Here is a 24637-nt window from a genome sequence, read left to right as displayed (position 1 = left end):
CCTCCACCAAGATTAGCACGTATTTGCAGGTTGTGAAATTGTGGAAAAACCTGCTAATAATAGATTATTATTTTCTGGTGTGTCAGATTCGATGTCACAAACATGCCAGAGCAGGGTTAGTTACCAGTAGAAACAGCAGCGAGGCAAGTGAAAAGTGGAACGCTGGTTACTGATTTTTGGTATCTGTTACTTATTCAGTCTCTTTAAAACTCAAACCACCAATGAACTAGAAAGAACAATCGTCATTGCATATTGATCCCCTGTAATTAACAGCCAACGTCGGGAGCTTCAACATGTACCACGCGGGAAGCGGGCGAGAATGAGTCCAACAGGGTGGGATGTCTCCATCACGGCCAAGAGGAGCTGGAGCCATACGCACCAGCGGCTAGAGGCATTTGTCCTGGGAATTGATACAGATTGTAACCTTTCCCACTAAAGACTAAAGCCAGGTGTGTGTGTGTGTGTGTGTGTGTGTGTGTGTGTGTGTGTGTGTGTGTGTGTGTGTGTGTGTGTGTGTGTGTGTGTGTGTGTGTGTGTAATGTTATATATACACTGTATATACATATATATATATATATATATATATATATACACACAGGACATAGCTTTATATACATGTTGTATGAAAAAGTACAATAAAAGTATTCAAAAGCAATCAACAATTGCTTGCCGGTCTGGACACTTACTTTTGTTTACTGACTGATTAAGATTGCCACCAAAATTAATTTAATATTAATATATTAATAATATTATATATAATATTTTAACTGCAGAAAACATTAAAGACTTAATGACCCTGTAATTCAACTTGAATTCCATATGCTGAATTAATGTTTAAGAGCTTTAAAAGTAAAGAATTCTCCCTAGGATTTTGTTTCCATTGCAGGGCTCCATTGCGGCCATAGTTGTAAGAAGTTGCAGCACGCAGCATCTTATTAACCTTATTAAGCTCCTAATAACATTAGGCCCATTTATGCTTTTAGGAGGGTTTCCATTTGGAACGTTTGCAGCTATTTCATCATTTAAACACTCACACAAGATAACAAAATGCTCCACTTACTAATAACTGGTCGCTCGTTAAACAGGACTAGAACAGGTAGGGATTATTTTTTATGTCATGAAAATGCAATCTCTTAAAAGAAATCTGTCAAAACTAAAAGGAGAATCAGTTGATGACATGACATGATTCTGCCAGTTTCATTTCTGTAAATATTCTAATAGTTGTTCAGAATATTCAAAACTTATTTGTGTATTATTATGTATTCGGGCCGTCCCTAGTTTGTTTCATAAGTTAAACTAACTATTAGTTTAATAAGTAGAATAAAGGTCCAGAAACAGGTGTATAAATATATCAATAGATGCTTGTAATTAAAAGGTTATTAGGCTTGCTGAACTTCACAGCAACACCAGCACCAACGGTCCCATTGCGCTTTTAAATGTAGTATTTATGGCAGTACAGGCAGTTTTTGGTGATTTTGCCATGATAATGAATATATGATTAATTGCTCAGCACTAGTTTCTAAAGCCGGAACGGACAAACCGATCTAGAGATGGCATGTTCACTTGATACTTGGCTTTGTAGATCAGGGATTCCCAACCCTCGACTTAACGGAAAACTGTTCCTTTGACATTTTGGGTCAAAGGAACACAACCTTATACACACACTTTAGAAAATCCACATTGTCAGAGTCAGTGAAATTGCAGATAAAACTCTGTTACACAATGTCTACGCAGATTTCTGTGTCCCTATATCGGTGCTTTGTTTGTTTTAGGATGGACTCTGTGCCCTCAGAATCCTAAATCCCCAGTATTGACTCCACTGTTCCTGCCCCACAGCGCTCCCGATGATAGGGCCTTGAAGCTGCACCTCCGGGGCCTGCTCTGCCATTCTGCGCAGGCAGACCTGTGGATGAGCCCGTTCCATACCACAGGAAGAGGGCTGGGGCCGCGTGGGATAAGTGAGTCACCTCTGTGGGGTTTTAACAATAGCTTTATTAGGGCCATTATTCAACAAGAACAAGCAAAATAAATGCAGCACATCATATGTTCTGGTTTTATTAGTTAATCAATAAAGAACATACAGATGGAAAATAATGAAAAGCTGGACAAAGAGGGAAGACTGTAGCTATTTCGGTTGAAATGATAAGCAGCTTGTCCAGATCTCTGTCTACAAATAGTGTTTATACTCTACATGTCTCCACATTGTATTCCTACCTTGGCATACAAGCATATGAGGAAGGAACTGATGACGATGAGCTTTGGTCTTTCCTCAAGTTAGAATGGAATAGCAGTTATTTAACAGATTGTCAAAAAAGGACATCAAGCTGAGCATGTTAACTTTGAAAAAGAAATCGGAATACTTGAAATGAACAGTTTCATATGATAACGTGAGATTTTGCAACAATCTGCTGACCGTGAGTGATGGTCTGACAGTCGATGGACACGGTAAACAAAATCAGACATACATCTACATAGCTGAGGAAAAGCCTAATTGTTGTTCCAGCATCATTGCGCATTTTAAATCTCAAAACGTTCTTTAATTGTCAGAAGTGAAGACATCACACAAAAATGTCCTAAATAATAATGAACTGAAACGCCCAAGTTTTTTCTTGGGCGGTGAACTGATTATTCACCACCCATTGAACAGTGGGGTAACCTCGCCACACCTTTCTGAATTTACAACCAGATTAGGCCTGGCTCTTAAATGACTTAGATCCTGTAAGGAGGCCTTTTAGACCCATTTTGGACATCTCTGTGCTTGGAAAAGTTAAGTAATTGGATCAATTGCTTTAAATAGCACAGCCATTCAAAACTGAATGAACGCAAGGTTTTTGTGTATTAAAAACATTGATACTATTTATTATTTATATGTATTGTGTTGTTGTTGAGGCATTCCAAGGCTGTAAGACTCAGTAGCCAATCAAGACTATTTTGGAAGTTTGTGAAAGAGAATAAACATAAAAAACTGATGTTATTTATTTCATTGATAAAAAAACAATGCATTTCAAGACTGTACATTGTCTGATTTTTTGTAAGACTCTGCTATTGTCGTTTGACGGACGGAATTGTGTAATTTAGAGTTGATAAATGCTGTACACTACACCAGGGCTGGCTAACCCGCAGCTCTTTGCCTCTTTTTTTTCTTTTTCAAAATTTAATCTTACGCAAATGCACGTTTGACGCAGATTTCCGTTTGACGCGGATTTCCGTGTGATCGCGTCTGTACATTCACTTTGTATGTAAACAAAGTGAACGGACACACCGGTGTTGACTCAACATAAAACTGCCCGCTCAGCTTGGATGGAGGGAAGCCTCCCCCTTATTGTGCCAAGTTTGCTTTGGAAAAGGCAGGGACAAAATGCACAGCAAAACGCAGGGCTCAGAGTGAGAGTCAGCTGGCAGGGCTGGGAGTTTGGTTGGTGTGGGGACGGGGGTCTGATCTGATAAAGTAACCAGATTTGAGTTTGTGAAAAAGAGGACACTTCAGCGGGGGGCGGGGGGTATATGTGACTGCATACAAATGTGTCCACAGACATGGTGACTAATGTATGATAATAGCTTTATTGGCCCTTAACACTAATATGCAATTACAACACTGCCTCAAAAGGCTATTGGCCTAAGCAACACCAGTAGAGGAATCAACTATAGAGGAACTTTTATCCTGAACTCTTGAACATTTCAAACGTGCAAAAACATAACTATATATTTATGTGGCATTCAGTCCAATGCTTAAAATACATCTGTGGCATTCAGTAGGCTAATGCTGTGGTAAAGTGTCTTAAAGTGTGGTTCTTTCTTTCAGATGACTAAGTGTTTATTTCTTTTCAATAGATTTGATAAATCCCCCGTAGGAGAAATTTGTTAATGTTTGTCTGTATAAAACAATAATGGTAAAAAAAAAATTAAAAAAAACTGTCAACCAATGACGGTAACTCTACAGTCAGATCGTGCAATCTGAAGGCTCTACTTCACCACTCCCCCTACTCACTTCCACTGATGCAAAGCAAATATAACTGAGTAGGGGAGGGCGTAGCCTAACTAGTTTGTGAACGACCGGGAGAAACGCGACGCAAATTCGATGTGAACATGTTTGAGGCTTTAATAAAATCCCGGACTATTTAGAAATTCCACCCGGACACTTTTTTTTACGTCCTTTGAAAAGTCAGGCAGAAAAGCAGACAGTTGTTCCAGAAATGTACGAGGCATTCAGAGACCGTAACGCTTGCATCGTATCAACTGGCTTGGAACACTGCACGAGCTAAAAAGCCATACAATTAAGGGGAGTACGTTAAAAAAATCCTTAAGTGACGTTGTTGAAATCTTGTTCCCTGAAAAAAAATGAAACGAATGGTATCAGACGTCCACTGTTGAACGCAGAATATCGGACATTAACACGGCTATTGAATCGCAGTTGCACTCTGATCTTCAAGCATGCAAGTGTTTGAGTGTCGCATTGGACGAGTCTCATGACAGACAAGACAAGCCTCAGTTGGCAATATTTGCACGATCTGTGTCAAACGATTGTGTGATCAAAGGAGAACCCCCGACACTCGGGGGGCCCACTGCCCCCCCCAGTCCGAGAAGATGAATGTGGCATGGATTTGAAAGAAACAATGATGGCTGCATTTGTGAAAGCAAATTGCAGTAAATCTGTCCAAGCAGAGGTCTCAGCCGAAGTGTGTTTGTATGTGTGTATGTGTGTGTGATGTGCAGGGGCGTAGGAATGAGTTTAACATTGGGGGGGACACATATCGGAAACCTGACAGATCCGTTAATGGTTTGAACAGAAATATGTCATAAATTAACTACACTGAAAAAATTCACAAATACATTTTATGCTACTAAAAAGATACATTTGTAAATGTAAAGGAAAACACATTTTGAATGGCAGTAATGAACTGATAAATATCAAATCAATTCTTTAATTGCTCAATCATCCAGTTTTTTAGAATAAGAAGCGGTGACAAGACGCTGTGTTGCGCTTTCAAAATAAAATAAAATATTATACTCCCCCCGGTATAATTTTTAGGTGGGACAAATGCGCCTGTCTCCAATATTGGAGGGGACACGTCCCCTCCGTGCCCCCCGGTTCCTACGCCCTTGGTGATGTGACACTTTGTAGTCACACAGTAAAAAGAAATTGGCTCTTAGTCTCTGACTGGTTGGCCAACCCTGCACTATACCTAGATTAAGTCAGGGGTAAATGCTGATTGGACATTTCAAAATGTACAATATGTTTTTTTTTCATTGCAATGAAGTTAAAGTGAAGTGAAAAATAATCTACATGATGTTAAACACTCTTTACTCTACTTTCCTGCTATACTTTTCTTTAACGCCTTTCTTAGGCCACAGCGTACATCAGTAGACCCTAAAATTTGTATCCCTGCGTATGAATATACTGAATCAAGAACTGGATTTTTAATCGAATCGTGAGATACCAAAAGATAACACCACTAGTGCAAAGTCTTGATGAGCTTGTTCGGCAGAACACCTCAAGAGAAATCCCACAAGTCAAAAGAAAATACATAACTACCTGTGCCACTCATGTTTGTAAATAACATTACATGATGAATTCAGAAAGGGCATTTTGGTATCTTTTGGCCTCTTTCAACATTAAAATGGCTGCAATATATTTTTGTTATTAAACCCTTATCTATTCAATTATGAAACAAAGGACAAAATAATGGTCTGGAAGGGCAAGAGGAACTGGCTTCTTTTAGTTTTTTAGTGCTACAGAAAATCCCCCAGCATGCCATCTGTTCCTATGCCATATATTACCATGCGCTGGACTGGTGCGGGCGTGAATGGACAGCAGATCAGAGCTGAGCTGAGCTGTAGAGACAACTGGCAGAAGGGTCTCCCCATGACACAGGTATGTTGGCACTCCCTAAACTCACACACACACACACACACACACACACACACACACCTCTCTTTGGATGGCTCCTACTCTTCGAGCTGATCAGTTGAGTCAATATAAATGATATATACATATGTCTAAATCCACACTCCCATTCCACATGGCAGAAGATTTGTTGATCTAGTTGCTCCAAGGGTTGTTTAACAGATCTTTTTTATGCCTTTCTGAATTAAAGCCTTCTCTCGCACACACACACACACTGAACCTTGCTCTCTTGCTCACCCATTTTATCCTATGGTTAGGTAGGAGTGTGAACCGCTGGAACAACTCTTAGATGTTTCTCAAAGCCCAGACAAGCGCTGCTGCTGAAACACACAGTTGAACGCATGCACATGTTGCACAGCCCTCCCATTAGCGAGAACACATTAAACATTTTACAAACATAGTTTGTGCAAAAAGCAACCATCTAAAAATTAAAATCCGCTAATGTTTCTTTCACCGACATTTCTGTATGTTACATCGAGGCCATTTGATAGAAAATGTACAGGAAAAAAAGTTTTCTCTGTACATTTACACAATTGGGCTTTCAAAATGAATTAGCCGCCAAGCTAATGGGTTAGCCACCAAGCTAATTGGTTAGCCGCCAGGCTGCAGTATTTAGAACAAGATCTACACACCTGAATGAAGATACACTCTGTGTATTGAAAACATTGATAATTATCTTTTAATAAATGGTAAAATAGTAATTTGGCCACCCTTGTTTTTCATACTAAGTATTATACTACCATTTCTGTTAATAAAAATGTATGCCATCACAAATATATGCCAGACGTTACTAAGAAGCAATACCTGGGCCTAGAATCACATGGAGTATGACGTTCTCCATAGCCTGATTGGTGCTTAGCCATGTTGATTGATTGAGCCAAGACCAACCAGGTCTTGACCAGGACATTGCAACATGAGACCAAAACCAGCCGTCAGCCGACCAGGGAGTGTGGTAGACATAAAAAGATGATTCTATATGTACCGTCACTGCGTGTTTGGTAAAAAACTCTCCTCTAGCTGTAGTGGAATAAAACATTATGGCTGTAATGTTACAATTGACAACAGATATATTGTGAAAACTGTAGATACCTCAGTAATAACAACACCTTCATTATCTGCTATCCAACATAGCAACTCCCCAAACAGCTATCAAGTCAGACCAAGTACTACATGAATCACTCACCGGTGCACGAAAACACATCCATAACAAGTACTACATGAATCACTCACCAGTGCACAAAAACACATCCACAACAAGTACTACATGAATCACTCACCAGTGCACAAAAACACATCCACAACAAGTACTACATGAATCACTCACCAGTGCACGAAAACACATCCACAACAAGTACTACATGAATCACTCACCAGTGCACAAAAACACATCCACAACAAGTACTACATGAATCACTCACCAGTGCACAAAAACACATCCACAACAAGTACTACATGAATCACTCACCAGTGCACAAAAACACATCCACAACAAGTACTACATGAATCACTCACCAGTGCACGAAAACACATCCATAACAAGTACTACATGAATCACTCACCAGTGCACAAAAACACATCCAGAACAAGTAATACATGCATCACTCACCAGTGCACGAAAACACATCCAGAACAAGAAAACAAAAGCTAAAGTGAGAGGGGGTTCATTTCAGGAAAGCAGAAGGTCTTGAAGTCAAACACTAAATGTCCTATCATCTTGCCCCTTATACCTCTGCTGTGGGCATAGTACTACTGGGAGAAGTTAAATGGGTATTGGAAAGCACTGTTTGCAAGATGTAAACTGACAGTAACTGTCAGGGTTTTTTTTTCAAATTGACGGTTGCCATTGTTATAATTGTTATTAGAAAATGGGATACACAACTGACTTTATGCCATTAGTTGCCTTTTCCGATTTTAGATTATATTCACCTTGCTACAAGGTTGGGTATCGGCACTGATATCCGATTAACATGCTCCTGATTTGATTAGATTCCAATTCAATCTATTATTTTAGGGATATTTCAGTTACAATACAAAAGTGCTTTGATATGAGAGAGTATTTCACACTAATACTGTGAACTCCTCTACCTTAGTGTATTACTAAAATGGTTCATTGTAACATTAATCTGGCCAAAAGACAAATTAAAAAATGTGATTCAATAGCATTACAATAAAGCTGTTCTCCAAAAGTCAACTAGTCAAATGGTCAGAAGGTGAGCCCTAAGTCGACTATTATTTGAACATTGTTTGTTATGATGTGCAGAGTTCATGCACTCTAGTGACACTAGATGCAGAAAACACATTTCCTGGAAGTGTATCTCCTATTCCATTGTTTCATGTAAAACTATCGCTTTCCAAACGTTTGGTTTGGTTTTACAGTACATTAGTTAGAGAGTTGAACATTAGTTACATACATTGGTCAATTAGTGACATAACATTAGTTTTACCACGCAAGTGTTAGCAGTATGTTACTTTACAATTGGATTGCAAGTCCTACTGTGGTCCTATTGGATAGCAGTCCTACTGTGAAAAACAGAACAGTATGATACAAGTGTGGTTCATCAAGATCCTGGCAAGGTGCTTCAGGACTGCAGAAACAACCAGGCCATCCATGTCTCGCGTTAAGAGCATGCAGCTCTTTATACTTTCATTGTTTTTCTCAGATGATTTGCATCGAGTTCTTTAACTTCCGTCAGCTTTATAGATATTAGATATTGTCTACTTTTACTCATCTGCTCCCTTTCCACTCCACATTCTTTCTCCTGCCTTCTCTGGCCCTTCTCTCCCCTCTCCTGCTAGTCTTCAGCCTCTCTCCACCCCATATCATAGTCACAAGAGGAGACTGTGGAACATGAAGGTTGAAGTATTATAAATATTAAGATTGAAGTTAATATTTTAGCAGTCGTGGAATTATCCATAAAACTGGAAGAGCCTCCACAGGAGGTGGTAAAAATCAAATCCACACAACCGCGTGTACAACTAATGTCCAAGCACGGGATAACGCAGAAGCATTTTCTGAAATATATCTTGGTTTTACTCATTTTCAGGATGACAACAGGCAAAACAATCTAGACCAGGGGTGGGCAATTATTTTTCATTGAGGGCCCGGCCACATAAGAACTTCCGAATGCCTATGAGGGCTGAGGAAATTCTGTCATGTCTTAAGTATTAGATTGGGTTATAAAAAATATATTGCTATAACTCTAATTAAGCATTTGTAATTAAAAGTCACACCAAATTAATGTGAATAAAAAACAGAATTACATATTGTACAGTTTACAAGTAACTATATATATTTGTAAACCCATCTGCATCAATATCAAGTGCATTGAACTTGAAAAGTATTGTAGTGCATCCAGATTTGATAATGTGGCCATTACAACCCACACATAAAAAAAGTAAGTAGGAGCCAAGTCTCTGATGGGCTTGAACAAGTGCACTGAAGTCAGATGTAATTCCTGATGTGGCTATGCGCAGCATAGCTGACAGTTGTTCATCACTGAGAGTGGATCTGTATCTGGACTTTTTATACTTCATTAATAAGAAGCTTGAATGAAACTTGCTGCTAAACCACCACATGCTCCTCAACACCATTATGCACCAGCAGTTTTCACAATAAAAAGCCCTTCTCCTTTTGCGATATTTAACTGCTTACATGGAGTTTTTACAAAGATAAATAAATAAAAAATAGTATTAAGAATTCTTTCTGAGCAGCAGACTGTGTTCCAAAAAGGGGACGGAGTAAAAACAAAAAACGATTTATCTTTCTTCAATATCTTTCTTTGGAACACTCAGAACTGTAGAATGCCCAGGTCTGATCTAGATTGTGAAATGGAGAATGATAGCAATAATGATGAGATGTTTGGTTTAGCTATTTTTTTAGCTATCTTTAGGTTTAGCTATTTTCCCCCTCCTAAACTCTGCCCTTCTGCTTTCTGGCTTTATCTGAAAGATAAAGAGGGTTTATCTGAAAGTTTCAAATGAAGGCAGCAAGAATTAACAGAATCCTTAAGTGCTTAGTCATTGTGTTTCACCATCGCCTTCAGGATAAGATTGTCTTAAGTAAAAATACGTCACAAAAAAATGTGCTACCCCTACATGGTTTTAGACTACGCTCTCTAGAAGTTTAATTTTTGTAATTGTGACACTCATATCTGTGTAGACATGCATTACTGTACAACCGTACAAATGATCGATTAAACCATTCGGGACTCTTCTAGTCAACTCTCACTCTGCAAATTAAGAGTAAAGATCAATATGTCTGCCCTTTCCCCCCTCTTTCCGCTGGAGTGCAGAAATATTAGCTGGCTGCCATCTTGAGGCATGCACCAGTACTCACCGCTGATCCACAGAGGGTCAGGATCAAAGAGGTATAGCCTAATGGAGATTTGTTTAAGAAACATGTACCCTATATGGCATCCATGCCCCCTACAGAGAATGGTCAGTAAGAGGGAATGTTGTCATTGTTTTGACATAGCGGAGGTTCCTGGCCGTGTTTGACGGCACATAGCGGGAAAGAACAAGGATTGGGTAGCATTGGCAGAGGAGTACACTCTTGATGATTTTGGAGAGCCATGCACAGTGGTTCATAGGGTACAGATGTACATGCCAGTTCCTAATGCACTTGTGTCAGAGACTGGAGGGAAACAGTGGCCAGACAGGTGATGGCTCAAACGTCGGCAATTACTGTCAGACAACTGGAGAAAAGCTATGAGGCAATGCTTCAATAGACGGTTCTCTATCAAAATTGTGTGGTTCACAAAGCAATCAGAGTTATGCCTTCTTATAGCCTTGCCTTCATAGCAATTACAAATTGTACTTTATTGCTTTAAATTCAATATAAGTCAAATATCTTATTATTACATTCTGTCACATATCTTGTCATTCCTAATGTCTAACATTAGGAATGCAGGTAAGGGTTAGGGTAAGCAACATTCTTAAATCTACCTAGAACGCACAACAGGGGCCATCATCAGATTGGCTTTTGCCAATCTGATGATTGCGTACAATTCCTTCCTCGTTTGGCAAGCATTGCGTTGTAAGAGGCCAGAGATTACTTTTCATTTTAACATAAGCACTCTATATAAACATTTACAGCTTTATTTCGTTTTCAGTAGGGACAATGGTCTCTGATCCTTGGTTGGGACATCCCTATCCCCATCCATATTTTCTAGTGCTCCCCAAACAACCCTACGAAGAGATAAAATTAAAGAGATAAACATCCTATGTGGAGTATATTCCCCATCCAGGATTTAACAGGGACTGGGTGGCCTCAGATCTCTCTCTGTCTTTCTCTTTGCCTCACCCTTCTTTAGGTAAGGCCGGTCACCTGCTCCAGAGCCATACACCCTTGCTTCATTACCTAGAATAATCGCTGGGATTACTTGGCTGTTTCGATTCCTAGGTCTGTTCACACTGACTGGTGAACATCCAGTAAGAATAAAAGAGTCAAAATGGCACCAGCACTCACTATCTTCCTGCCTGCTGGATCCATCCTGTCTGAGCTAATGCAATGTGCACATGGGCAGAGCTGGCAGCGTGAAAACGCCAACTCATCTGAGTGAGCAGTGGGAGAGATTGAAAAATAAATGGTTGTGTATATTTGATTGACAAGTTGTGTGTGTGATTCTGGGTATTGGATTCAATTTTGAGGGGCAGAATTTGCCAGACGTAGTTTCCAAAAGACTATTCAAAATTCAACTTAACATTCATATTATTTCATAATGATATTGTGGCATCCCGCCCCTGAAGCCTCGGCCTGAACGGTCCCGGGGGACCGTGAAGGACGGGGTGTACCACCCCCACCCACCAGCCGGCGACGGAGAGCACCGGGTCCTTCCCCCCAATCAGGGTGATTGGGGGACACCTGGCCGAAAACCGGGGAGCCATCTTAAGAGGAGGGCCAGACTAAGAGCACGGCAGAGACAGAGACACACATGGACTGCCGAGGCGTGAGGCTCACGGAGACCCACGCGCACCCTTATCCTGTCTTTGTTGCTTACAATAAACGCCGAAGTCGGCTTAAACCAACCGTTGCCGCGTGCTTTCCTGTTACACGGCTCATTCTCCAAGCCGGAGACCACATATGGTGGAGTATGCAGGCAGCCTGAGCGTTCCCACTACTACTACCCCACCATGCAGAACCCGGACGGAGCCGCGGCGTTGGCTGCCCAACAACACCAGCGGGAGACCACCGAGAGCCTCGCCCTGCTCCGCGAGGCTGTGATACGGCTGACTCAGCACGCCGTCCACGCTGCGCCGACCGCCGCCCCGACCAGCCGCCTCACTAAGCTGGGACCGGAGGACGATGTGGAGGCTTACCTCGAGGTATTCGAGCGGACCGCACAGAGGGAAGCCTGGCCAGAGGAGCAGTGGGGGCACATAATAGCGCCGTTCCTCACCGGACCCGCCCAGCAGGCGAGCCAGGACCTGCCGGCGGACGTCGCCCGCCAGTACCCGGCGCTCAAACAGGCCATACTGGCCTATTACGGGCACAACCTCGCGGCGCGCGCACAGCGCGCGCAGGACTGGCGGTTCGACGCGCAGGGAGCTGTGCGCACACAGATCGCGCAGCACAGCCGGCTGGTGAAGCGGTGGCTGACAACGGGAGAGGGACCCAGCCCGGTCGACCGGGTGATTATCGACCGCACCCTGCGGCGACTCCCGCCGGACGCCCGCCGCGTGCTGGCCCACCACCATCCTGCCACCGTGGACGACCTGGTCCTACAGCTGGAGAACTGGCAGGTGGCCCAGCTCCTGGACGTTACACCCGCCCCAGCCCCCCGGCGCGCCGAGCCCCGCCAAGACCCAAGGGGACCCCCTGTCAGGACCCCGGCTCCCAGCTCCACCCCACCGAGCGCGGTACCGGTGAACCAGGAGGTGCGGCGCTGCTTCGGGTGCGGTCAGCCCGGCCACGTCGCTCGCTATTGCCCGAGGGGACGGGATGTATCGATGCCGTCGGCATACGCAGATCCGGGGGTGGATCACACCTGCATGTTGGCGACCTGCTGGTCGCAGGGAACCTCGGGTAGCCTGACGGTCCCGGCGCGGGTCATGAACCGGGACACGCAGGCCCTCTTGGACACTGGCAGTGGAACCAATGGAGGTGGCCTGCGTTCACGGGGACACCCGGACCTACCCCACGTGCCACGTGGTTGTCCGCACCCCAAACGGGGTGTTCACAATCAGGGCAGGGATTGTCCCCCACCTACCGGTCCCCGTGCTGATCGGGAGGGACTGCCCGATCTTCCACCGGTTGTGGGACCCGACGCGGGAGCGACGGAGCTGGAGAGGCCCACCCCGCAGAGGGGCGCGGGGGGGTCGGCAGGCCTTCGGGGCCACCCGGCGTCCACCATCCCCGGGGGAGCTGACGGCGGAGGACGAGGAGTCAGAGGAGGACGGACCTTCCCCACCGGGGACCCCGGGGCACTCAGCGAGAGGTCCCATCCGGAGCGAGACACCGGAACCTACCCCCGACACCACGGAGACCCTCACAGCCTCCGAGCAGCCAGACCCGCCGGGAGACCCGGAGAGCTCCCCCCTCACGGAGTTCTCGGACTTCTTACCCGGGCGGGGGGAAGGCTCGTCCCGACCCGGCCAGTTCGCCACCGCTCAGCTCCAGGATGAGGCCCTCAAGCACGCCTGGAGCCACGTCCTGGTTCACGACGGACAGGCCCGAGACTCGGTGAGTCACACACCGCACCCATACTTCAGCACCAGGGGGGGTCTGCTGTACCGAGTAGCCTCCGGGGAGGGGGGAGTGAGGGAACAGCTAGTGGTGCCCCGTCCCTACGTCAGTAAAGTGCTTTTTATGGCCCACACCCACCTCCTGGGGGCCCACCTGGGCATGGACAAGACCCGGGAGCGGGTCCTAGCCAGGTTCTATTGGCCGGGGGTTAAGCGGGATGTGGAGCGCCACTGCCAGGGGTGCCCCGAGTGCCAGCGGGTAGCCCCCCGGGCCACCGCTAGACACCCCCTCATACCCATGCCCATCATCGAGACCCCCTTCGAGCGTTTGGCATTAGACATCGTGGGCCCCCTTCCCAAGACCAGCCGGGGCCACCGTTACATTTTGGTGCTAATCGACTACGCCACCCGGTACCCCGAGGCCCTTCCCCTACGCGCCGCCACCGCCAAGGCCGTCGCCCGTGAACTTATGCTCCTCTTCAGCCGGGTGGGGATAGCAAAGGAGGTGCTCACCGATCAGGGGTCGTGCTTCATGTCGCGGGTGATGAAGGGGGTCCTCAGCCTCCTGCAGGTGAAGCAGCTCCGGACCTCAGTGTACCACCCCCAGACAGACGGCCTGGTCGAGCGGTTTAACAAGACCCTTAAGCAGATGCTTAAGAAGGTCATGCAGGCCGACGGGAAGAACTGGGACCAACTACTACCCCACGTACTGTTCGCGGTACGGGAGGTCCCTCAGGCGTCCACCGGGTTCTCCCCCTTCGAGCTGCTGTACGGGCGGAGGCCCCGCGGGATCCTGGACATCGCCAAGGAGGCCTGGGAGAGCCAGCCGTCCCCCCACCGCACCACCGTGGACCACGTGGAGCAGGTGCGTGACCGCATGGCCCGGGTGTGGCCCATCGTCCGGGGGCACCTCCAGCAAGCGCAGCAGGCCCAGGCGAGGGTCTATAATCGAGGAGCCCAGCTGAGGACCTTTCAGCCAGGGGAACTGGTCCTGGTCCTGGTCCCCACGGCGGAGTGCCGGTTCCTGGCCAAGTGGCAGGGACCCTACGAGGTGGTGGAACGCGTGGGCGAGGTGAACTACCGGGTCTGCCAGCCAGGGAGGCGGAAGCCGACACAGCTGTACCACGTCAATCTCCTGAAGCAGTGGAGGGGGGGGGAACAGACACCCGCCGACCCCGCTCCCTTGTCCCTGGCGGCCCGGCAGGAGATCCCCGGAGGTCCCTGTGGGGGAGGACCTCAGCCCGGCCCAGAGGCACGACCTGGACGATATCGTCCTCCAGCATCGGGACGTGTTCTCCGACCTGCCGGGGAGGACTGCCGCCGCCCGCCACCCGGACGGCGCCCGGCATACGGGTAAGGGTTCCGCCCTACAGGATCCCAGAGGCCCGGAGGGAGGACATCCGGACCGAGGTGCGCCGAATGCTGCAGCTCGGGGTGATAGAGGAGTCACGCAGCGCCTGGTGCAGCCCGGTGGTCCTGGTGCCAAAGCCGGATGGAACCTTTAGGTTCTGCAACGACTTCAGGCGGCTGAACGAGGCATCGGAGTTCGACGCCTACCCCATGCCCCGGGTCGACGAACTTATCGAGCGCCTGGGCCCGGCGCGGTACCTGTCGACCCTGGACCTGACCAAGGGGTACTGGCAGGTGCCGTTGACCCGTGCGGCCCGGGAAAAGACGGCGTTTTCCACCCCGGGGGGACTGTACCAGTACACCGTCCTCCCTTTCGGGGTACACGGCGCCCCAGCCACATTCCAGCGGATGATGGACCAACTCCTGAGGCCCCACCAGGATTACGCGGCGGCATACATTGACGACATCATCATTTACAGCCCCAGCTGGGATATCCACGTCCGCCAGCTGAGGGCCGTGCTGGGAGAGCTGCGCAAGGCGGGCCTCACCGCCAACCCTGCCAAGTGTCGCCTCGGGAGAGAGGAGACGACGTACCTGGGGTACCGGGTCGGGAGAGGGACGGTGCGGCCGCAGGAAGGCAAGGTAGCCGCCATACGGGCCTGGCCGCAACCCAGGACTAAGAAGCAGATAAAGGCGTTCTTGGGGCTGGTGGGCTACTATCAGCGCTTCATTCCCGGGTACGCCACGCTAGCCAGCCCCATGAACGACCTGACCCGTAAGGCCTTGCCGGATCGGGTCACCTGGTCAGAGGCGGCGGACCGGGCGTTCAAGACGCTCCGGGAGGCCCTGTGCTCCGAACCGGTACTAATCACACCTGATTTTAACCTCCCTGTGATTGTCCACACAGACGCCTCGGAGGTGGGACTCGGGGGGGTCTTGTCCCAGGTCCGGGCCGGAGAGGAGCACCCCATAACCTACGTCAGCCGGAAGCTCCTCCCCAATGAGCGCAACTACTCCACCGTGGAGAAGGAGGCCCTGGCCATTAAATGGTGCCTGGAGAAGTTGCGCTACTACCTCCTGGGGAGGGATTTCACCCTAGTCACCGACCACGCCCCCCTGAAGTGGATGGCGGGGGCCAAGAATACAAACGCCCGGGTGACACGGTGGTTCCTGGCTCTCCAGGATTTCCGGATCCGGGTGGACCACCGACCGGGCCGCGAGCATGCCAACGCCGACGCCCTGTCACGCCGGGATGCCTGTCTGGGCGGGTTCCCCAGAGACCAGGGGCTTGGGCAAACGGGGGGGGAGTGTGGCATCCCGCCCCTGAAGCCTCGGCCTGAACGGTCCCGGGGGACCGTGAAGGACGGGGTGTACCACCCCCACCCACCAGCCGGCGACGGAGAGCACCGGGTCCTTCCCCCCAATCAGGGTGATTGGGGGACACCTGGCCGAAAACCGGGGAGCCATCTTAAGAGGAGGGCCAGACTAAGAGCACGGCAGAGACAGAGACACACATGGACTGCAGAGGCGTGAGGCTCACGGAGACCCACGCGCACCCTTATCCTGTCTTTGTTGCTTACAATAAACGCCGAAGTCGGCTTAAACCAACCGTTGCCGCGTGCTTTCCTGTTACACGGCTCATTCTCCAAGCCGGAGACCACAATATGCATGTATAAAACAGTGTGCCTTGGAGCAGTGGGCTGGTTGGACATGTCAAACTTCTGATATTATAATGTATAATATATAATAGTATATAATAGTGTATAATAGTATTGCTATTGTATGCACAATATTTTTGAATAAAAAAGGCACCTTGCTTTCAGTCTCACTCCAAACAGCTCAGGATGGGGATAAATATACCTAATCCTGCGAGTACTCTTTACTTCCTCAATACTTTTCCTTTTTATGCCAGAATGTTTTTTATAAAACAGCCATCTTCGCCCGCCCTAGGAGTTGTTAACTTCCTCTATGTTTACAGTTTAACACTGAAAACATGGAATGTTTTCAGAGAAATTAGGGAAATGAAACGGAAATGATTAATCATTCATTTTCATTATTAAATAACCATCCAATCTGTTTCCATTCCATTTTTTATTCACTTAGTTGGATTTAAGCAAAATAATTCTGAAATTTATTTGTGCCTGAAAATTTGTGGTGAATATCTATCTCTCCTTTCCATTTGCAAAAAAAGGTTCCCGGCGTACTGTCTATCAATGTATTGTTCCAAAACATGTGCCTACTTAAAATGTACAATTGGTCAAAAGTGTGTGAAGTAAAGGTTTCATTTCCTCTTCATGGGTATTCAGAGGTCTTGGCAGCCATATTTCGCACCTAAATGTTAGAATGAAGAAAACTAAACCGCTTTACAAAAAGCAGAGCAAAACAACTGATGTGCAACACAGGTTGCAATTCAAGAGAGTTTGTCAGTGAGAACAACATCTATATACCAGCAGGGCATACAATATCACAACAACATAACGATTCCAAAATGCACAGAATGCTGGAGGGCTTTATTCATCACAACGGGCAGGTCAACACCCTCTCGACTTAAAGGCCCTGTGTGTTTGTGCACCTACAGTGGAAGGTGTGCGTCATCGTCTGTTTTCAGTTCAGCCAGAGTTTCTTCCCAAGTCAATGTGTAATAAGTTTCAGACCGAGGGCCATATAGACCATCAGCTTAGTGCAGCGCCATATTACTGACAAGGCCTCTGAAGAAAGAGACATCTGCACAACATAGCTGCTGTCATTTGCTGTGACCTAACTTCCCCATAGCTGCCATGCAATGCAAGTGCTTCCTGCTATCTGGATGGGATTTATTTTTACAGTAACTTACTGGCACAAATGTAGATGTAGCACCAAACATTTAGCAAATTGCACACCAAAAATTGCTACATTTGCGTTTTATTTATTGGGAGTGCACAATAGTGTTTATCTTCTTATCTTAATTAATCAATCTTTATCTTTACCTCAAATCGTTTGGGTTCAAATTCCACTCAATAAGCTTGACCCATGCATAACGCATTAAAGGACAATTCCGGTATTTTGAACATTTAGCCCCCTTTTTGGTTTGTCTACGATGAAATACAGTTGTTAACACCAAAATTTTGAATATTGGTCCTGTCTCGAGTATTTGGCTAATTTCGAATCGCTCCTGCCTGCTTCACAATGGCTGGCTATGATTATCACAAACACCCCTTAACGTTCATTTTCAGAAATGTGAAACTCATCGAGTGGTTAGTGGTGTTCGTTGATGTTCCTCATCAAGTATCGTATTTTGTAAATCTGCATTTTGTAAATGAAATGGAAACCCGAACGGAGCCGGAAACAGAAAGGGTTGTATTCTTTTCACTCGGTTCTCCATATCAACAGTAGGGCTAAAACCAGGCCCCCAGGAGCAGTGCATACTTCCGGAATCCACCAGTGTTCAGCGGCCAAGCCTGGTATTGCAGCTGTTTTAGCGGGCTGTGGGTCCCTTGATTCATGGAGCCCCAGAAGTAGATATCCCTGTTCACTCCAATACAAGTGGGGAACAATTTTTTTTTTTCAAAAAAAATCTGGACATCAATCAAAGGCTCATAATTATCTTCATACCATGTACTAATAAAACGTAAGTTCTCTCTTTTCAAAACGCCACCTCAAGCGTTTTATTTTATTTATGTATTTTTTGCAGGAGAAGGAGGAGTGGGCAGCTGAAAGGAGTCGTAGTGAAACAAATGTTGTTTCAGCCCGGCATAATAATTGTTAAATACTTATTGTTGTCCAGATGGCAGGAGGAGTGTAATTTAAAGATCACATATAGAGAATCATCGGGGGGAGTTTTTAACTTATAATTCCATGGTCGGTAAACAATGCGACTGTGCTCGCTCAGACCTCTCGCTGATGATGCTACAATGCTAACAATGCTAGTTAAGGAGAATATTTCTGCAGCCGGCACGACATGCACGAGGGAGTGGCTAGGCGACCTTGATGCGGAAGCATATCTCTCCTTGAAGTTTCTCTGCGCCATTCAGCAGTTTTCATAGGAATGAATGGGTGGCCATGTTTTAGTCCGCTGTCCTTTCTTAAATAGGTCCATGGCTAGTACCGAGCGAAAACACTACAACCACCCCCCCTTTCCGTTTCCAGTCTGGTTTCCGTTTCATTTACAAAATGCCAAATAAAAACACGACAGAAACTGTATTTCACTACGACACTTGATAAGGAACAACAACAAACACCACTAACCACTCGATGAGTTTCACATTTCTGAAAACGAAGGTAATGGGGTGTTTGTGAATGCCCATAGCCAGCCAATGTGAAGCAGGCAGGGGCGATTCAAAATTAGCCAAATACTGAAGACAGGACCAACATTCAAAATTTCGGTGTTAACCACTCTATTTCATCCTAGACAAACCAGAAAGGGGGCTCAATGTTCAAAATACCGGAACTGTCCTTTAACTATGTGTTGTCGAAGATTTTGTATTCTGCATACTCAATAAATACATTAACCAGAGAATATATTAGGTGAAATGAGCATGGGTCTATCCGTCTATTATTAAGGAGAGGTTGAGGTGGACGGTTGCAGCTCCTCCTTCACAGAAGTGTGATACCTAAAGCTATGGTATTTAGACTGAAATCAGCAAGGTTAAAACACAAAAAAGGGGGGCCCTGAGTATTGACCATAGATAGTATATAAAATGGATGTAGCATCCGGGCAGATCTCATTTATTCCAACTGCATCCAATTCTCTTGGCTTATGAGCGTCGCCATCTTGTCATATTTTGACTCCACCTCATTTCCTCCAACCAAAAAAAAGGGCATTGATGTGACGTCGGGTGGAGGGAGATACGCCCATCTAGGTGACGTACACCGAATTAGCTCGTAGCTCATTCGTTTTTAAACCATCGGTTGGTACAGTTGATCGCAGAGCAAGGCATCTTGGCACCGGAATGAACAACAGGAATGAACGCAGTCGAGGTCAAGATGACGGAGATAGCTTGCTAATCCTGAAAACTAGCCTCCGAGGCAAGGTTAGGGTCAGCGGCTTGCTGTCACTCAAGAGGCCGCGCCCCTAATTGTTCATAATTTTTAACCTCTAATCAAATAAAAACTAGCCTGCTTAAAAAAAAATTCACCCCCCTCAGCGTTGTCATGGAGATATGAACTAAAAATACTGACTAGAATGTTTTTTTGGACCAGGCTGTAAATATAAATTTAATAAGACTGTGAAAACGGCCTGTTTAACAAGCGAGTAAACAAAGAATTGCTCACTTTCGGTACCACCTCGTAGTAGCCACCTGGTGCTACTGCAATGTTTGTCACTTCCGCATTGGATGCTGGTAGAACTCGCTGTGGTTGAGGTTTGGTATTGACTCATAAATCAAAATCAGTCAGGCATCTCATGCATCTTAGTTGCATACATGATGATGAAACCAACGTTAACTTTCAAGAAATATTAACTTTTGCAAGGTTGGTTGGAGTGAAAAGGCCTTTGATGCAGCAACCTCACTTTCTGTGTTTCGTTTCACCGATCGGATCTCCAGCTGTCACATCAGTTTCAGTGGGCAGGAGTACTTGCCTGGACAGACATCTCCTTCAGCCAATCAGTGTAGCAATACAGGTGACGCCATCAACGTGCACTGTTCAGTGGATACTAGGGCTGCAACAACGAATCGATAAAATCGATTACTAAAAGCATTGGCAACGAATTTGGTCATCGATTCGTTGAGTCGTGCGATTATTACGTCACTCGTAGGCGTGGCACTTTTTACAACTTTACAGCCAGCCACCGACAGGTTGGTTCATGGTTCATGCACGCCCACAGCGAGCTTTAGTGTGAGCAACCACAGTTTGTATTTTGGTCATATCTTAACATTGGACTGTAGGCCTATATAAAAGTGTTGTACCTTCACCGTCTTTGGGTTAAAAAAACTCCTTCAACTCAGTATCCGTCTAGTCCAACCAAAAACTGTCAGCTGCTGCTGCTGCAGACGGTGTGCAGACGGGCTCGGAGTCGGCACCACGTGCATCAACAGTCATTCAAAGCAGCGGTAGTAATCACACAACCGGATGGCGTAGAAAGTCCCTTTAGTTAAAAATAGTAATCCAGTTTTTAAATCTGTGTTAAAATCGGCAGGATATAGAGCTAGTTACCGTAAAAAAAAAGTAGCAAACAGGGTCAAATGTGATATGTTCAGGTCGGCTCAGTAATATGATTGATGTGTTCAAATGCAAATTTGAAATTTGAGATTTTGGCGAAAACTTGTTTTCCCAGCAATATAAAATAGTAAAGATGGAATTATGACCTGTTTAACGTCCTATCTTGAGCTATGATCATCTTATCAGAAATTAAAGCAATAATACAAGTTCTATTTCAACAAAATAATAGAAAAGTATCAATAGTGGTATCAATAAAAACTTGGATCGTTAAGGAGTCTCGAAAATGGTATCAATATCAATAAAAAATTAACGATCACCTGTCATCTGAGAGAAATTAAGATGATTTAATTTATCTTTAACCGTTAGTATTTACCAGTTAAAGATATTTTTTTATCATTTAATATTACATTTAATAGTTCCGGGACGTTGGACCAATAACCTGGTGTTTTTCAACTTCAGTCGGCACTGTGAATTTGAAGTAATGTTCAGTTTTTGAATAAAGATGCGGCAATTACAAATGTTTCTTTTTTTATCTGATTCATTGATTAATCGAAAAAACAATTGACCGATTATTAAAATAATCGTTAGTTGCAGCCCTAGTGGTTACACATGATGAAGAATGGCAAAAACGTCCTTCCCCCGAGAAAGTGCATAAACTTGTTCAGATTCAATTTGTAGATATGGAGGTTATTTCTGCATAACTAAACTTGTGACTGCATTTCCTCTAATAATATTAACGTTGCCGCTCGCTACTTTGGGAGACGCCATAACTGCTTTGCCAGAGGCAGACTGTCTTTACATCATCAACTAAAACGCAGTCCCTGATTGGCCCGATTACAGCATCAACTACGACGCAGTCCCTGATTGGCCCGATTACTTGGTAATTTCAGGATGTGGATGTGGGGAGATAGAGGTCCGGACTGATCTGTGTAGCTGAACAGAATGTGAGGTTATGTGATCAGGATGGTCCACAGGCTACCAACTACATCTGTAGAGATAATCCATTATAATGAATTACTTTCTCATAAGGGTCGTTTCAAACACACCCAATTCAACAAGATAAGTCTTTTGAGTAAGGAACATTTCGGCCATGAAAAAATGTTGTCAAATGGACCTCCCCCGGTTTCAAAAAAGCCCTTCACAAATCTTGACCTGTGTAAAGCCACATCCATTTAGATTAATCAATGAATAACCAAAAAATGAAATCTGACGACCAGTGGGGCACTGAACTCTGTTTAAATGTCAGATTCAACAGTATTATTCTTACTTGATCAGGAGTAAGAATGTTCTCGCTTTTCAGGATTGACCATTTAAATGACTATTAAATCAATAGGTGTGTGCACTGCATACACTGTTGGATAAACAGTCCTGGCTTTTAAGACTTCAGGCTTAGCCAAACAACATAAAGTGCTCTGGGAAGGATGATCCAATGACAGAGCAAACTTTTGTGCTGTAGTCATGGGACTGTCTCAAAATGTTTACTACATCCATTAATGGATAACTATGCTCTTGGTAATCATTAACGGTAGTCTATGTCATGTCAGTAACCAAAGATAGCATTGGACTTAATATATAATTTAAGGTTAACCCAGTGGTTAGTATAAACATGTTTACAAAAATGCTTAAAACTTTCAGGATGGAACTAAGCTACTACTCCATATATAGATAACCAACGATACAACAAGCCTGATGAGGCCCGAGGCCTACCAGTTGAACCAACTGTACCAGGGGGCCGTGCACTGGGAACCGGGCTGGAGCAACGAGCTGGGCTCCTAGGACACTGGGAACCAGGCTGGGGCAACGAGTCTGGCTCCAAGGGACACTGGGAACCGGGCTTGGCAACGACTGTCCAAATGGCGATGCAATATGTTTGAACACAGACGATAGGGACAAGCTCCCCGATGACGCTTATTTGTAACCTACGATACATATTGGTATCCTACAATTGGTGCTCTTTTCATATGGAAGGAGGGCAGTACAGACGGTGACCGGCATGGTATGGAGGTGGAACCTATACTGGTCTGATTGGTTTGTAACCTATACTGGTCTGGCTGGTTTCCAGAGAGAGGTTACTTTTACAGAGTCTACATGTGGTCTCCCAGTACAGAATGTAGTTGATCATCCTACCTCCTTGACTTTAGCCCGTCTCTCTCTGGTCTGGGGGTCCGGGGGCTCCTGCCCCGTGGCCCCGGGGGGCCGCTGGTACTCCACGGGGGGCAGTCGGTCCACGTCCCCCCCATTCGGCCTCAGACTGTCCCTCAGGACCTTCTCCTTCTCCTTCAGGATCTCATGCTTGATCTCTTCGGGTCGTTTCTGCAGCGTGTCCTTGGCTTCTGTCAGGGCATCTTCGTGATCTTTGCGGATCTTGGCCAGGATCTTCTCGTCGTTGGCGGAGCCGGAGCCGCTGACGGTCCCGGTCCGAGTGTTGGTCTCCACCGCGGACGAGTGGAAGAACACCCCGCTGAGCAGCTTAGAGGAGTCGGGCAGGAAGAAGATGGCCCCGAAGCACAGCGTGATGAAGGCGCTGAACACCAGCAGTAGGATGAACCTCTCCGTCAGCCTGAAGGAGGAGGTCGGCCCGGCGGACTTCCTGCTCGGCGCGGCAGTGAACGGCAGCAGGGCGGCGGCGGGCATCGTCCCGTCTCTCCGGCGCCCAACCACCGACTAAACCGGTTTAAAGCTTCAGTCCGCTTCCGTCGCACCCGGGGTCGGCTCTCTGCTTCGTCCACCCGGTTATTAGGCCATATCCAGGACGGCGGTGAGCGTTAATGCGGACACAAGAACGATATGATCTCCCGTAAGAAAAGTTTCAAAGTGAACGAGTTTCCTCCGCGCTGTGCTGCCGCCTCCGTGCGACGACGCGTCTGCCCTCCGCCGCCAGCGGAAAGAGGCGCGGGCTGGCGCAGCTGACGCGTGGCTAAGCCAACCAGGAGCGGTGTTTCCAGAGGGCGGGAGCCAACCAGGAGCGGTGTTTCCAGGGGGTGGGTCCGCTCTGGCAGAGCCAACCAGCAGCGGTGTTTCCAGGGGGCGGGTCCTTAGCCTACTCCGTCCGCTACAACGTTTCAAACTCGGACCAGACCTCAGCGTGTCTTTCTCGAACTGCGCCCGTGGTACAGCCTGAGCTCCTGTTGCCGGGATCCCTCCGTATTCAGCGGACCAGTAGGAAGAATAGTAAACCAATCACTTATTGTATAGGATTATTGGTTTCATTTTGCATTCCACAACAAGTAGGCGACGTTTTAACCGCCTGATCCGTCACGTGACTGGTATCGCGATAGGAGGTTGTCAACGAGGGTGTAGAAGACGTGGCCTAATGACAGAACTACTGACCAACACAACCATACACCTAGACGACAGGCCTCTCTCTACCCTCTCTCTCTCCCCCTCCCTCTTTCTTTCCCTCCCTCTCGCTCTCTCCCTCTCCCTCCCTCTCTCCATCCCCCTTCCCTCTCTCTCTCTCCCCCTCTCTCTCTCCCTCCCTCTCTCCATCCCCCTTCCCTCTCTCTCTCCCCCCTCCTTTCTTTCCCTCCCTTTCTCCCTCTCGCTCTCTCCCCTCTCTCT

General features: G+C 46.4%; 1 protein-coding gene across 1 annotated transcript in view; it reads right to left on the bottom strand.

Annotated features, from left to right (window-relative positions):
- Positions 1 to 23923, bottom strand: part of man1a1 (mannosidase, alpha, class 1A, member 1) — an 83236-nt gene extending 59313 nt beyond the window's left edge. Inside the window, exon 1 of the mRNA XM_079753494.1 lies at positions 23204 to 23923. Coding sequence (XP_079609620.1) covers positions 23204 to 23710 — 507 coding nt within the window. The 5' untranslated portion in view covers positions 23711 to 23923. The remainder of the gene's footprint in view (positions 1 to 23203) is intronic.
- Between the last annotated feature and the right edge of the window lie 714 nt (positions 23924 to 24637).

The sequence above is a fragment of the Pollachius pollachius genome, assembly GCF_949987615.1.
Source record: "Pollachius pollachius genome assembly, chromosome: 16".
Lineage (NCBI taxonomy): Eukaryota > Metazoa > Chordata > Actinopteri > Gadiformes > Gadidae > Pollachius > Pollachius pollachius.
The sequence above is the reverse complement of the archived record's forward strand: the minus strand, read 5'-3'. Positions and strand labels throughout refer to the sequence as shown.